Source organism: Corvus hawaiiensis, chromosome 6 (genome assembly GCF_020740725.1).
Source record: "Corvus hawaiiensis isolate bCorHaw1 chromosome 6, bCorHaw1.pri.cur, whole genome shotgun sequence".
Classification (NCBI taxonomy): domain Eukaryota; kingdom Metazoa; phylum Chordata; class Aves; order Passeriformes; family Corvidae; genus Corvus; species Corvus hawaiiensis.
Window position 1 is genome coordinate 37,305,517 of NC_063218.1, and position 15,746 is coordinate 37,321,262.

General features: G+C 40.3%; 2 protein-coding genes across 4 annotated transcripts in view; one reads left to right on the top strand and one right to left on the bottom strand.

The window, feature by feature from the left end:
- CDAN1 (codanin 1) overlaps positions 1–4,965 on the top strand; it is a 39,114-nt gene extending 34,149 nt beyond the window's left edge. Inside the window, exons 25-28 of the mRNA XM_048306267.1 lie at positions 295–358; positions 1,475–1,677; positions 2,367–2,474; positions 3,223–4,965. Coding sequence (XP_048162224.1) covers positions 295–358; positions 1,475–1,677; positions 2,367–2,474; positions 3,223–3,345 — 498 coding nt within the window. The 3' untranslated portion in view covers positions 3,346–4,965. The remainder of the gene's footprint in view (positions 1–294; positions 359–1,474; positions 1,678–2,366; positions 2,475–3,222) is intronic.
- Positions 4,966–5,184: 219 nt separating this feature from the next.
- STARD9 (StAR related lipid transfer domain containing 9) overlaps positions 5,185–15,746 on the bottom strand; it is a 102,715-nt gene continuing 92,153 nt past the window's right edge. For all 3 annotated transcript variants that reach the window (XM_048306261.1, XM_048306262.1, XM_048306260.1), the window contains 10 exons: positions 15,417–15,614; positions 14,075–14,258; positions 12,953–13,099; positions 12,224–12,326; positions 11,501–11,643; positions 11,207–11,271; positions 10,913–11,118; positions 10,430–10,509; positions 9,872–10,030; positions 5,185–8,808 (listed from right to left, as the gene is read on the bottom strand). In XM_048306261.1, coding sequence (XP_048162218.1) covers positions 8,707–8,808; positions 9,872–10,030; positions 10,430–10,509; positions 10,913–11,118; positions 11,207–11,271; positions 11,501–11,643; positions 12,224–12,326; positions 12,953–13,099; positions 14,075–14,258; positions 15,417–15,614 — 1,387 coding nt within the window. In that variant the 3' untranslated portion in view covers positions 5,185–8,706. The remainder of the gene's footprint in view (positions 8,809–9,871; positions 10,031–10,429; positions 10,510–10,912; positions 11,119–11,206; positions 11,272–11,500; positions 11,644–12,223; positions 12,327–12,952; positions 13,100–14,074; positions 14,259–15,416; positions 15,615–15,746) is intronic.

Sequence of the window (15,746 nt, forward strand, 5' to 3'; positions counted from 1 at the left end):
TTAGTTGGCCTTGCCTCACAGTTGAGTTCAGTTGAGGGGTTTTTATTTGAGCTCAAATGTGGCAATGTTGCACACATATACTATGTAGATTTGCTTGTTAATTCAGTTTGCCTTTGTGAGTCCCCTTTTCATATATGACATTTTTTTTGTCTTTCAGTCTTCAGTGGTCTCCTCATTACAGCTCTGTGCTGTAAATTGCCTGCTCTTCTCAGATATTTTTATCCCTTGTGAAGCCTTGGTTTGTCCGGTCTGCAATATGGGGACAAAAATACAACTTTTTTTTGTGTTTTCCAGTTCATGTGTCCCACATCAGAACAGCAGCTGGCCAAGTGCACGGTTGAGTTGGTGTCTTTGCTGGGTAAGTCTGTTATGATAAGCTATTTAAGACTGAAATCTGTTATTACAGTTCTCTTAGATCCTTGAGATCAGAGATTTAAGTGTTTAGAGCTCATGGATATTTGATTCTCTTCAGTGTCACTGAGTCTGCACATTTTTTTCCTGTGATTTTGGGTGGTTTTTCCTATTCCCTCTTACATTCTGCAAAACAGAATTGTACAGTGACTAACCATCCTTCTGATCCGTTTCACATCTCTGTTGTTTTTTATTTATTGACACCTTCATTTAAATATGGGATATGTTTTCCAGTATTTCTGCCTCTGAAAAATTGTGGTTGAGTTTGGGCTTTTTTTGTAAGAGTAAGGGCCTTTTTCATTTCAACATTAAATTATGTTTTTATGGCTTTTTTATGGAAAGAATGGAAATAACTTGTTTTCTGTGTATTATGACTCCTGTGAACATTTTGGTTTTTTTTCTCTTGCTTTGATGTGTAAATACAATTTTTCTGTGAGGAGGAGCTTGTGATCTCAATGTAGGTGTTTTCTTCATGGGCAACCTTCTAACTGCCTGGTTTTAGAGCCAGCTTTAGAAGTTTTGTGCATAATTTGTTTTTTCAGAAGGCAGTTCACATCTGAATATTGTGAAATTTATTCTGGGGGCAGCAGTATCAACCTGTCCTGTTCCATTAGACTGTACCAAGGAAGAAGTGGTATCTTCTTCTGTTCATCTTCATCTGCAGTTAAACACTGTTCAGCTTTACTTTCACTTGTGTGAAGTCACTTAACTCTGCCTATAATCTAAACTATGAACAACTGTTCAATCTTTCTATAGATTTAAATGTTTAACTGTGTTACTCTTCTCTCCTTTGAAGTAACACCTAGGTTCTCTGACTAAATATTAGGCTGACTTTCAAGACTTGGGGCTATATTCCAACCAATTGGTGTTCTTTGTCTGAGGAATATAAATCTCTTCCTATGTCGTACTGTCTGTATAGTTTCAAAGCTCATAATTTTGCGTATTTCCAAACTCCAGTCCTCTTAGGTTGACTGGTTTGTACTAAGTGTGCTGCTGAACCAAGATGATGACTGTAAAAGGAAATAATGCAGCTATAGGAGTCCATTTTTCATCCTTTTCTTAGTTTCAGATCGTGTTCCTCTGAGTCTTGGGATCAAATCCCCAGAGAAGAGCCCTGAGAGGCTGTGTGTAAAGAACAAGCCCACCTATGGCCTCCTAAAACTGCTGTTCTCCATCTGGAAGGAGGACTTTGGGACGCCTGTGCCTGTGCAGCTGATCTTCAGCAAGAAGAACATTGGTTATCTTGCAGAAGTTAAGCAGCGAGAGGTAAAGCTTATTCCCATGTGTGGAGCAGGCTGGCACTCGTGTAGGAATTCTGCCAGCCCGCAGTGCTCGCTGGTGGCTCGTGTGACTGAGGCCAGCGGGCTTTGGTCACTGCTGGCTGGCATTGTTTCTGTGGGGCAGTGAAAGACAGGGATGTGTGCAAATTGCCAGGGGTTCATACCTGCCTGGGGGCTCTCGGGAAGGCACAGTTTTGTTCAGGAGCCAATGGCAAAATGGCTCACGTGGCCTAGGATATTGCAAGGACTGGACACACGTGACTGTCATTGGTTGCATTCTTGTGTCTCTTATCTTGCATTTCTGTATGCATGTTGGTGTTATAAGCACCCCAGCTAAAGCTGAAAATCACCCTATTTAGCTGCAGGCTAAACCCAACTTATTTCAGAAGTCAAAGACATAATCCTCATCAGGCAAGCATTAAATTCTTGGCGTGTTTATAAATTGACAATTTTGAGACTTTATGGTAGGACACAATCAATGTATGAACTAAGAAATTTTGTTCAGTCATTTTGGATGTTGCTCTTGTTCTCATTGTCACATGCAGATAGATTATGTGCTTGCTCCTTTTCTCCACGTTCTGATCCAAAAAGAAAAGTGTGAATTATATATGGATAAAGAAACAAGCACACAATCCATTTCTTTTTGAGTTGTTGGTATTTTCTTCTCTCGTGCAGTGGGATTTGTTCCTTTTCTTGCTTCATGGTCTTGTAGAACATGAACTAATGAGAACTAGTGAAATCCAGAGTTGCCTGCTTAGCCTTGAAGAGCTCCCTTGGCCCTCAGTAAGTAATTTTATGTATGTGAACAATAAGTGAAATAAAAAGTAAAGCTACACAAAAGCCAATCCTTGCATTTCTGTTTCATGTAGATAAGGCCCATAACCTTCCCATCTGTGGTTCCTGCTTAATAAAAAGGCAGGACTGGCTTCCAACAAAGCTTGTTACTGTTGCTAGTGTTTGGCTGAAAGCTGTACTTGTGTGACTCCAACATTGCCCATGCAGTGAAAACATTTCCAAGAAAATTGTAAACCAGTTTGGAGACCAGCTGTCTCAGTTACCAGCTCTCAGTTCTAGCTTGAGTGTGCTTGCTGCATTCCAGCTGAGAATGATGTGTTGGGAAGGGTCTTAACTGACCAGTCATGCACTTAAATCCCTGTGCCTCCTACCACCAGTGTTAGAGCAGTGGGAATGTTCTAGAGGAGTCTCACTATTCTGGCCACAGTCAAAATGTAGGAATCCACCCAAATGCCTTGCTAAAATGGACAGTATTCCAAGGCTGGTGAGCACTTACATGTTGGAGCTGTTTAACCATTTAAATTGTGGCAGTGATCTTGTCTGAGAAGGGTGTGGAGATCAGAGGGAAGACTGAGCATGTCTGCAGGCACTCATCAATTCTGTAGTTTGTCTAGGTTTTTGCAGTGGAAAACCATCAGTATGTTTAACCTTGTAAAATACTTACAGAAAAATTAAGTAAGCCTCTTTGTAAGCATTTGTTAATAAGAGTTCTCTGGTTTATATCTGTTTGTTACAGGATTTTGTAAAAGACCTGAAAAGGCTGTCCCGAGTATTTGTATCGCAACGTCAGATAGAGCCCAGGACTAACCCTTGTGAGCTGACCAGACAATCTCTAGGTACTGTGACCACACAAAGTTAACAGAGGTGGACTCTGTGAACACAAATTACTAATGAAGATGCAAATGGAGTTTTCAGTGTTTCTGAAAGGACTTGGAGCTCTTTGCTGGGAGCATACTGAAGATAAGAGGTCACTTTGTGCAAAACCTGCACTGGCCCTTCTGTCCTGGACATTTTGCCGTGGTGACTCTGCTGAAGGATTTACATCAGCAAATGGATCTCCAAGCCAAAAGTCTTTTAAGCACCTTGATTGTGTCTCAGAGCAGCTGTGAGACTCAGAGACACTTTTTGTTTTTAGTGCAGCAACAGGCTGTGACCAAACCCAGGAATCAACTCAAGTTACTTTGTGATCAGAGAGATGGTTTCTTGGTGGCTATCTCTTAACTCAGTATGACTTCTCATGTTGTCTTTTAACAAAGCCTCTACAGTCAGGGGAAGGAAGAGGTGAACCTATGTGACACGGAGATGTGCCTATATTTATTTTTCATTGTAAACTCAGTGTTGAAGGTTTGATTTTAATTTTTTTAAGACTAATTTTAAAAGTTAAACCATATTAAATAAATCTACTAGACCATCGATAGCATTATTCTGAAAGGATGTAGATGCTAAAGTTTTCCATCTCTTGTTGGAAACAGAATTTGTAATTTCCCAGGGCTTTTAATAGAAATAAGGGATAAAATATCTGTTTATATTTTTTACTGAAGACAGTATTTTTAAGACACTTTTATAGTTGTGAACATAAATGGCATCTGGATGCTATTCACTGGCTTTTTATATTTTTTCTTGCCTTGAGTTTGGGTTTTATCAGGAAGTGCTGCAGCAAGAAAACTACAGCCTGGAAGAGCAGACAAAGTAGTGAAGAAGCACTATGATGTTCCCCAGAGAGTGGGTTTTGAAAGGGACCCGTTTCTTGGAGGACAGTGGGTATTTTCTGCCCTTACAGACAGATTGTCACCAAGAGAACCTCCTGTTCACCCCCTTCTCCCCAAGTATTTCCTTGAACTGGGGTTTGGGGCAGGGAGTGCTGGTGAGTAGCAGAGTATGTTTAGGTGCTCATCAGCTGTCTCATGGGATTCCCTCCCCCTACCCCATAGCAGTGAGGACATGATTTCCTTTTGTCTAGGAGTGTCCTAATAGTGTAGGTTTTCCAGAAAGCAAGTTCTGATTTAAGAACAGCCTCTGGACAAGGTGAAGCCCAGGGCTGTTTAGCTTGCTAATTAACTAACCTCTTCCCTGTATGAGGTGAGAAAAGGTAACATCTTGGAGTCAGTGATTTGAGAAAAACTACAGATAGGGCTCATTAGGTAGAACTGTGGCTTCTGTTAAAATATGTGATACAGAAAGAGAAATCATAGAGGCACATCTGGGTCTGAACTGTACTGTGATTTTTCTTGGCTTGTTTACTTGTATTGAAAGATTTGGCAGGTTCCACCTGCATTCCTCTTTTTAGGGGTTTTCTGATGTGAATGAGAGAGTCCTCAACAGTAGGCATGCTGCAATACAAATACAAATGGAACAATTCAATACAAATTGAACAGCAAGTACACCATATCATGCCATACCTGCTCCCTGAGGCTATTACGTGATGTTTTGCTGCAGATCTCATTTGAAATTGTTGTCATAATAAACATTATTAAATGTCTTGTCTTATGTTCAAGCTGTCAATATAGAACCTCTTGGTACTAGGCTGAAGAACAAAACGGGTACCTTGCCACAAAGCATGGAGCAGAGAAAGTGCAGTACAGACCTCCTGTCTGGCATGCTAGGCTTCTACTGAAATAGAACTCTACTTTGTTATGTAAGGGAGGGCAGGGTGGTGGAAGGGGGAAGAAGCTGGAATCCATGCTAGTGAAAAAAAGTGTTCTTGGTTCTGGCACGGGTTTTATTTGGATATCATAAAACTTTTTGCATAGATATCATGGCCACAGCCATTTTCATGAACTCAGCATACCAGACTTCTCCTTCTCTAATACAATGTTTGGAAGTTTTTATTTAAAAGGTGACCAAGCCCCAGGAGCAGTTTCCAGCAACCAGAGAACACAGCTGTGCCCTACGGGGCAGGAGACAGTGCTGTAGCGGGACCCAGCAGGTAAGAAACAGCTCTGTTTCTGTGTTCTTACGACACAATGCAGTGGCGCTGGTTCTTGGGCATCCCACGGCCCCAAGGCATGTTTGCTCTGTAAAGCCAGACCCCCCACTCTGTATCCAAGGCTTGGGAGCAGTTGTGGAGCACAGGTTTTCTGCCTGTGGCCGTGGGACCGTGTGTGAGAACACGACCCTGCGGCCCCCTGGGCTGGCGGTCTCCTCAGCACCTCAGGCCCTCTGTCCTGGGCACTGCCACTGGTGCCAGAGGTGCTGCAGGCAGGAGGGCAGGAGCTCACTGAAAGCCAGGGCTTGAGGGTGTGGCCTTTCTTCTGCCAGTCTTTCCTACTGCAAACTCACAGCTCTCAAAAGAAAATCAGGAAATACGGTGTTATTTAACTTCCTTCTGAATGTGCAGGTCTAGGGAGTGGTATAACAGGACTCGGGAAGAAGCTCCAGCCACTGTCTTTTTTTTTTTAAATAACCAAATAAAACCCCCTTTGCTTGGACAAAGCACTGTCACAGAACCCAAATTTAAGCAGTGACTGGCTTCTTGATTCTTGTACCAAAAGTTCATATTTCATGCCCATTCCTCAGCAGGTAAGTGGGAGACCTACATCTGTCATCACAAACTTGCCTTTGTGGTGTTTTTCTATCCAGCATAGTTCCATAGATGGGTATTTTAGCTGGAGCAAAATAACGTGGGGCACATTTTCTTGTGTAGAAAATACCATTTATTGTGGATATGAAAATAGCAACCTTGATTTAGGAGCAGAGATGCAACCCTGGGTAGTACAATACAATTGGTTTGACCATCTGCTGCTCAGCACTAACTTACAGGAGGTTGGTTTTTGCCTGTTGTAGATTACCAAATTTGATATCTGCTGGGCTTTTGTTTCTTCTTTCCAAACAAACAAATACCATACATTAGCAAGTACCATAAAATGTTGTATTTGCAAAAGAAAACATTCATATAAATAGGCTTTTTAGTATCAATTGAAGATTGTATTAAAAAAAAGTTACATTAATTCAATACTGATAAAAATAAAACTTAGCTTTTATAGCATATAAAAACGCTCCAAACCAAGCATATATAAATAACTTAATTTGTAAAGGTAGAAAAAAAATATTAAGTATATATAAAAATAAACATCTGATGCACTGTACAATAAGACACTATCCTTCATAGGCACTGTCATTGTTGATCAACAGGCATCCCCCAAGATGTTTTTCCTACAAAAACTGCTTTATCACTAGTGCCGTGTCCAAAATAAAAGGGAAAAAAAGCAAAGCACTGAGCAACTCTTTAGTGGGTTGTATGAAGACCTCCCCTACCTCCTCTGGAGAGCTATGGAAGCAGCCTGGGGACAGAGTCAATATCTCATGCTGCTGGTTTGCTCATTTTTCCTGGGGCTTTAATGTACTGCCTTGTTTGCTCTTCCTTCTGGGTTTCCACCAAAGGGGGGACTTTGACAGATTACAAATCTGGAACGCTCTCATTTTGCTCAGTTGCAGAAAACTTTGTGACAGGTTATCCATTCTTCCTAGAGGGGCTGTGTAAAATGTGTGATGGTCAAACTGAACCATGCTGTGACTCAGGCTTTTAACAAAGCTTTTGAGCCTCACCAAATAAAGAACAGTAATATATTGGTGTTAAGATTGTAACCATGGTGATCCAAAGATTAAACAAAGCAAATTTGTAAGTTAAAGGTTTTGTTATCCTACCTGATCTAGCTGGAGGAAGAAGCCTTGGGTTGGTATATATCAAAACTGCTATTTTCTTAAGTATCAATTTAAAATAGCTATTGTCTTTTCATTTAAAACTCACTATATTAGTAACAGGAAGTAACATAGAAGCTGAGAGCCAAAATGACACCTGTGCAAAGACAGAGTAAAAGTAGATATTGGCTCTTGAACTCAAAGGTGGGAAGTGCAGCTAACCTCACCATATGCTGGGGAAACGCACCTTGTACTGACAGTAACTGTGTTAAAGTAGCAGGCACTGACTGCAGTAGGGTGGATGCTTGAGTACACATTTCTCACTTGACAAATTCAAAGTGCAAGAGCTTCTCGAACAATGGGGGCTTTTTTGAGCTAATGAAAGCATAACATAGCAATTTTTATTGCTTAGATACATCCAAAGTGATTCTGTACTGTTGTGCTGACAAATTAAATGAAGTTATTTGGATATTTGAGGTGGTTGTGGTTTTGTTTCGATTTAGGAGTATGTGAACCAGCTAGGGATTGTGTTGAACAAACATAAAGCCTGACAGCAGGATTGTGGGACTAAGCTCCACAGAAGTCCTATGAGGTAATTGAATGGGAAGAGTCTGTACTTGCTGTAGTGAGACAGCTGAAGAACAAAGAAATGTGGTAAGACTACGACCAGGCTATATTTTTCAGCTCTTAATGCATTTAGGTGAAAGCGTAGAAGGGCTGATAGAAATAGCCATTGTAGAAAAATGTTGGCGCTACTCTTACTTGCAGGATTTAAATTCTAGAAACAAGCTGATTACTGAGTACTAGCCTATCCATGACAGTGTCACTGTGTAGAACTGTTTGGTTTCTTTATTTCAAAGCACCTGATTCTGCAGTATAGTAAAACTGTGTCCTGAGGTATGGTGGTGTCCACTGATGCTGCATAGTGTAGTGGCAATCTGAAACACACTGGCTGCAAGCCGTCAGCCAAATACATGAAAAAATCTATCCAGGGTGTAGGGTGACTAGTGAATATTGCACTGCTTTAACTTCCCTCTTCAAGGGGAAGGAAGGATAGGCAGCCAGCTAAGATAAATCATTTATCTACGCAGTCAGGAATTCTGCATTTGATACTTACCTCATCATTAGAAAATGGCTTTGCAGCTCTGCTCAAGTGCTCAAGCCATACAGATACTGCTTCCAGCCTAAACTTACTTAAAGAAAGAAGCTGATCTCTGAAGCTGCTTGGAAACAGGAGTTAAGTAATACACTCTAAGATTCTGGCTATTGTAAAGCAGTCTCTTCCTCTGCTCTCTACAGAGCAGCACACCTTTCTTCTCTTCCATGGAGGTTTTCCACTGCTGTCTCCAGGAGGATAGATTCCCCACTAAACTTGCTACGTTTCTTCTAAGCAGTGTTGGCTTAAACAATTGATCCTTTTTTCTAACTGTACTTCCATATAGTCCAGCAGTAGCAGCCAGGCTCCTGAAGGGAGGCTTGGTGGTGGCTGCCTTAGGAGGCAGCATTTTCTGTAACCCTTTCCAACACTTGTGTGTCCCTGTGAGCTGTCAGCTGCTCTTCAGTGGCCGGTGGTGTTGCAGCACTAAGCAGCAAGCAGGTGAGCCAGCCGAGCAATCACCAGGGGCTGCCGCTTCGCCATGGAACTCAGGAGCCTGGCAGGGATGGCCGGGGCACCAAGGTCCACCTGCAGGAATTGGAAAAAGGCTGCATGTTGGAGTTTGTACCTGCTTTTAAACAGAATCCTTCTCCAGTCTGGAATAGCTCTGATGTGTAACAAGTATGTGTTAGGCACAAAAGTAGTTTACAGCCAAATGCTGTCATTACTGTGTGGTTTGTGTATTTTCCTTCCCAATACTCCACAGACTTTCAAAGCTTTGCTATTTGATGTTGCTTCTGGCAGGTATGACCCACATTGCTTTTGAGTTTGAGCTTGGATTAAAGTTTACTAGTTTGAGACACACAGTGTTACTAAAAATGTGTATGCATACGCTAAAGGGCAATATAAAATACATATAAAAATTTTAAATGCATATATATATACATTTCAGCTATGCATTGTAAACTGCATGTGCTAATTAATGATATTTTAAAAAATGTATCCTTAAGTTTTAAATAAATTAGTTTAAAGGACTAATGTAATTTATCTCTACATAAGCATTTAAATAAATTTAACCATTAAGGCATTCTCTTCTGGGCATTTTTAAATACTTAGTACCACTGTCTCAAAGAGAGCTTAGTTTTCAAATGAGTCTAAAAAATTTTCATTTTCTTATGCTTAAATGGAATCCTAATCTTGACTTCTCTTTTGTATCTATTAAGTGTGAAGAATTAATGGCTTTGGTTAGAAATATGCACCAAGTATTTTCCGGCATTTTGAAAATAGTATAACCCAAGTTGGACTTCCTGTGGTCACAGCAAGACGAAAATAGAAACAAGACTCTCCATATTGGCTCATCACATGAGAACACAACATATACTAAAATTGCTAATAAACCTTTACAGAAGAGCTTGATATCCAAGGAAGGAGCTTTGGATGCTGTAAAAACTTGGGAACATGTGCTTAAACACAATCCTAGTAAGATTCTCTGCATTGTTAGAGAAGTGTGAAAGAGCCAACTTTGTAGTGACTTCATAAAGTACATGGAGCATAGCATAAGGATTGTATTTTTTGTTGCTTACCAGTTCTTAAGTGTTCTGCTGTGTAACAGCTTTTTGCATTCACAGTTGGACATACAGAAAAATCTTACCTGTGCCATGTAAATAACTCTAGTGATCTCTCTTCCATTCACTATGTCAGGTTCCAGTATCCAAGCACTTGGTAAAATCTCCCCTCTCACTGCTTCTTTACAAGGGTGAGGCATGGATGCATCATAGACAGACTGAATAGCCAGGACAGACAATTTCTCCTGCACATGACAAGGTGTAAAGATGACAATTTGAAAAATTTTATGCATATAGCAATGTTTTCTTTGTTTGCCATGAGGCATATTTCTCACATTACTTAATTAAAAGAGCAATAATTTTTCATGTTATCTATTAAATATGTTTTTGTCAAAATCCTGTGTGTTTGCAACCAGAATATACTGTGTAACACTTGTGTTACTGTCTAATGGGTCTTGTTTGGGAATTGTCATTCACACGAGGGTTTTACACATAAGTCACTTGTGTGATACTGGCATGGCTTTCCTTTCTGTTACACTGGTGCTTCTGCAAATATGAAGATTGACTTCTTTCTCTCCTTTATCCTTGAACCAACATATCAGAACAACTCCTCCTCTGTGCTGCAGAGAGAATGTTCACTTTACCTCTTTAGCTTCTACAGTAATGCAGCAGAAATCCCGGGGTTGCTTTAGGTAACATAGGGAGGTATCAGTCACTAAATATACTGGGAAAAAAAATAAGAAAGGGGAATTAGACTTTGACAACTTCAGCTTGTCACAATTTTTCCCTACCCCTTACATGTAAATACGTATTTTATTTTGACTTGTTGCCTGAGAGCAGAGCTCTAGTTCATAGGCTGTAATATATAATTTAAAATGCTTTTTTCAAGCCACTTCAGGTTTATCTTTACTTTCAAACCACTGTCTCTAGCTGCACTTCTTGGCAAGATGTGTTTAATACCATCCTTACTTTGGAAAAGTCTTGCAAAGCTGAAGTTTCCATATTAAATAATGAAATTGTTTATTTACACTTGAAGAAATGAAATAAGATGCCTTTAGCTTTCTTCCTGGCTGCCTACATCCTAATGGTGATGGTGACTGTCATCTGCCGTGTGTGAGGATACTCACCCAGGTGAATGTGGCTGGTTACCTTCTTGTGTATTCGAGCTGTGCTGATAGAGCTGTCATACAGATGCCTCTTGCCAGGATCTCTCACCAGTCCCCACACATAGGGAAGAGGTCTTTCTATCACTCCTGCTCCCAGAAATCCATGCCTTGTTGCTGAAGGAAAGACTTTGTAGTACACCTGCACCTCTTTTTCTGTACACTGATACCTGTCGAAGGCAAATGAAAGGTATTTGCCCACAAGAGAGCCAGCTACAGAGAAAGGCCTCCCATTATACAGACCTGCCATAAACTTACGTCCACCCAGCTGCTGCTTGGCACGTGTAGAGGTTCCTCAGGTTGTGAGAGCATGCTGCCATTACCTTAGAAAACAATGACAAATGTCACCAGCTTCACTCAAATATCCCACACTCTCTTCTGCACCCCATGGCTGCAGCCTGGCACACTTTTACTCATCCTTTAAAATTGTTCAGTGTGCGTGCGTCTGTACCTGACAAATAGGTAACTGTTTGTGATGTAGAACAAAACTTGTCCCACCCATTTTTGCTACGGCTTCTAGAAGGAATAAGTGAAAACTCAGTTTTTACTTACCTCAGTGGTAGCATTAGCCAAGATATGTTTGGATAAATCTTGGTATCCTTTTGTTGAAGAAGAGTGGACGGAAATAGTTAATCCATGAGTAAACCTACAGCTGGTGCCACTTGAAGGAAGAGGTGGCTGAATTCTGCTGGCTTCTGCAGGAAATAAAAAAGCCATAGGGGGAATAAAAAAATTTAAAAGGAACCCCAGCACTATTCTTAAATTGTAGGGACTTAAATGCTCCACTGGAGCCCTTAATCCATCTGATCCTAATGAAGGAGTGATAACATCCCTTGCCTAGACATTCTGTGTGTTGGTAATTACACTGCAGTTACATCTTGCAGGACTGAAGTTTTAACAAGGGTTATTGCCACATGTAAGAAAATAAAATAAGGAAGAATAGACAGCTTAAGTCTTGAGGCTAAAATTAAGAATTTGCTTGTACAATTCTATACTCATTGCAGCTTTAGGCCCCACACCCCGTGCTTCCTTCCTTCTTTCAAAATATTATCCTCATATTATCTCAAAACGCTGTACTTTGATATTACCACATCAAAAGACCAACTTCAGAGGAAACAAATCACTATTTAATTTTTTAAGAAATTCTAAGCTCTGGCTACTGGCTGGTAGTATTTTTCTGAAGTCATGTAATGGTAGGGACATCCTTGCAATACCTAGATTCAAGTTCAAATTTTGGGATAAAAATCAAAATAAGCAGATGTATGTTTTACTTACCAAATGTAGAATCCTTATGCAATTGCAATGTATAAAGCTGACTATTTCTAACAGTTGAACGACCTCGTGTATCCCTTGAAACCAAAGTATCTCCAGAAGATACCTGATTTAAGAAAGTGCAGAAGTGGAAGCATGTGTTTGAACTGGGAAAAAGAAAGTGTGTTATATAGGCAGTGGAATATTAGTAGCAAATCTGCCTTACAAGGTTGGAAGCCTCTCTTTATCATGAAATAACACTTTTGCCTTTCTTCTAGTTATGAAATGAAACTGACTTGGGAAATTCAACAAACCAGGTGTAAAGAACTAGCATGGGTGCATACTTCAAAAATGACTTCAGGAAAGTCCATGTTCACACATGGAAACTCTTAAGTCAATGCAGGTATCATTGAGGGAGGCACTGAGAATATCAAATGCGATCAGATCTATCAAAAGAAAAGGCCTGTTGTTTCTAAAACATTTGACAGATCACTGATAGTAGTAATTATCTGATTTTTTATCTATGAATTACAAAAAAACCCCTGAAAAATAAGTGTCACTGTCCTTTGCAATTACATGGCAAAATGCTCCCTCACCCCATGTCACCCATCTGTGTACTGGTGATGCAAACTTGTCCTGCTTGATAGCTGTGACAGAATACGAATCATCTCAAAAACCCTCTCTGTTCCTACATTATGTCCCTGTGGTCGAAGCATCAGGAAGCATCAGTCTCACCCACCAGTATTTTCTCACCTGCCCCTCCTGGCTGCTGAAGTTACTTGCAGTGTATGTAGCAGTATTACTGCTGTTGTAACCAGATGTTGGGCCAGAGGAGAGGCTGAGGCTGGAGTCTGTGCATAAAGTGCTTGTACTTGCAAGAGTCTTCAGTCTTGCTTCTTCCTGTAATAGGCATCACAGTATTACAAACAAACAAAAAAAAAACCCACACCAGCACTGAAAGTTGAAAGAGGAGTAATCTAAAGAAATCCACTTTCTTTCAAGAAGTGTTGACAAAAATTGCCATACAGAAAGCATTAAATTAACAGACTTGTTTGAAAGCCTAGGACTATATAAACCACAGGGTGAATGACCCTGTAAAACTTGGCTGTTGGGAATTATTAAAGGATCAGGGACATGGATCATTCATAGAATTATGGGATCAATAAAAGAACTGTAGCAAGAGCCTGCAAGCAAAAGGCCTGTGTGAGAAAGACTCTCCATGAGAAAATTCTTGTGTGAGAACCAAGCCTGAGAAACAAAGAGGGAGTTTTGAAACGATGCAGCTGTCCTGATAAGATGTGCTAACCGGGAGAAAAGGGAGGTGAACTTTGAATTCTTTTAATCATAACATAACTGTAGAAGCTTGCCAATGTAAGTCCAATTATGTAGAAGTAGAAATTTGCTTTGGTAAGTTTTAAGCCACTTAAGAGTTAACAAGCTGGTATACTATATAAGTGCCTCTGGATTGCTAATAAACAGAGTCTTGCTCTTATCAACCATATTGGCTGGTCTGCAAGTTTCTCCCCCCGCCGGAGCCGGGCCTCTCTTCTTTTTACAATTCCAACACTTGGCAGTCTGGGAAAATGCAGCTTTTGCTGTTTTCTTCACATATAAGAGCTCAGACTATCAAAATAATGCTAGGATGCTTTTAAGGGGAAGAAGTTTTATAAAAAGATCTCTTTTCAGTCCCATTTTTTGCTCTTTGTCTACTTCTCAAGCCCCTGACTTAACTTGCTGGTCCAATACAGTTGTTAAAGACTGAAGATTTTACTTTACCAATGCAACTACTCAATGCTAGAAGACCAAATAAAAAGCTACATAAAAAGAAAATACTGAGATCTTCAAGATTATTTATACTTTCAATATAATGCCCACCTTCTGTAACTGAGAAAATATTTGTTCCCGTATCCGCCTTTTTTCTTGCTCTGCTCTCTCCCGGAGTTTGTCCCTAGCTCGTGCAATTTCAGTTTTAGTTTCTTCTCGTGCCCTCTGATAGTCTCGGAGCAACAGTTCAATGTCAGAAGGGTGCTGAATGCTTCTTCTTTTCGGTTCTTGAACTCTATAAGAATGGAAAAGTAAGGGAAAACACACATGATTAATTGAAATATCATGAGAAAATCATATTTCAATTTAGAACATGAAAATCTGCCAGAAAAGCAATTAAAACCCACCATATCAGCCTCCAAAAAGCTTCTCTTTGCTCACTAAAGGCTAAGTAGACATTAGCCTTGGAAAATTACTCAGATTGCAAGTCCAGTTTGCTGCTGAGATTACTACAGTGGTTTCTAAATCAGGTCTCCATATGATACAAGGTTATGGCTTTGGCATATCACATACAAGTTTTTTGTGTTGGGAAATTAACTGTCTCCTGACCACAAAGGAAGCAAAAGTCATTTAGAGAATATGGTGGGGAATGAGAAACTGAAATTCTAAATGGTGAAGTGTTGCGGAGTTTTCTGATATTTAAAATGAAACTGAACTCTGTGGCTTTTAAGCTAGTGAAGGAGTGTCCTGGTTCCTGCCAGGACAGGGTTAATTTTGCAGTAGCCAGGAGGGGGCATGGCCAGGACACAGAGGTTATTCTGTACCACCTCACATCATTGCTGGAGGTGGGGGAAAGGGGCTTTTCTAAGGAGAAAGGGTTCCTTCCAGTTGAGATGTGGCAGAGGGAGCCATCTCATGTTGTCTATCGCCAGGGGCTTTCCGTGGGAATATGTTCTTTTCTTATACCTTTTGTTATTAATGCTGGTGCTGTTACTGTTCATTTTCTTATCTCATTGCTGTTTCCAGAAAATTACTCTTATCTCAACCTGTGATCTTTACCTCCAGTTGGAGGGGAAGGAGAAGCAGTGCTGATTTTAGCAGGAGTACTAAATTGGAGAATACCATTCCTAAATCACAACAAGGAGTAAGAGGACAGATTGGTCTCTAATCAGTCCAGACTGAATACTTGGCTGTCCCTGTCCATCATACACATATAATAAATTAGGCACTTGTTATGGACTGAAATAAAACTGGACCCAAGATTTTAATGAGTGTTTTCTAAAATCAGGCGTGTGTTTTCCTGAAAGCATTTTCTGTCCCAAAGGTTAATGCATCCACATTGAAAAGAATTCTGCTGCTGAAGTCTCAGATGTCAGTAAGAACCATTAACGTGCACCCATTGTGAACACTTTTAATGAACATCAGGCCTAAGGAGAGGTTTCTAATGCCCTACCTGGTGTTTTCCACCACATCTCTTCTCAGCTGTTGCAGATATTCTCGGCGTCTGCTGGGGAGATCTAGATCCCTCTGACTTGCATCCAGAGTCTGGGACAGACTCAAATGCTTTTGGGGACTCAGACTTCGGCTTCTTTGGTATCTTTGTAGCCTTTTTACTCTTTCCTTCCTCAGAGTTTCAATAGTTCTCATGTGTCTGTTGGGAAAACATGATTAAAGTGACAAAATGCACCCTGCAAAGTTACATTTTCTGATGTTTTAAAGCACTTAAATATTAGGTGGATTTTTAATGTAAATTTTTTCTAGGAATCTAATACCATCTAATACC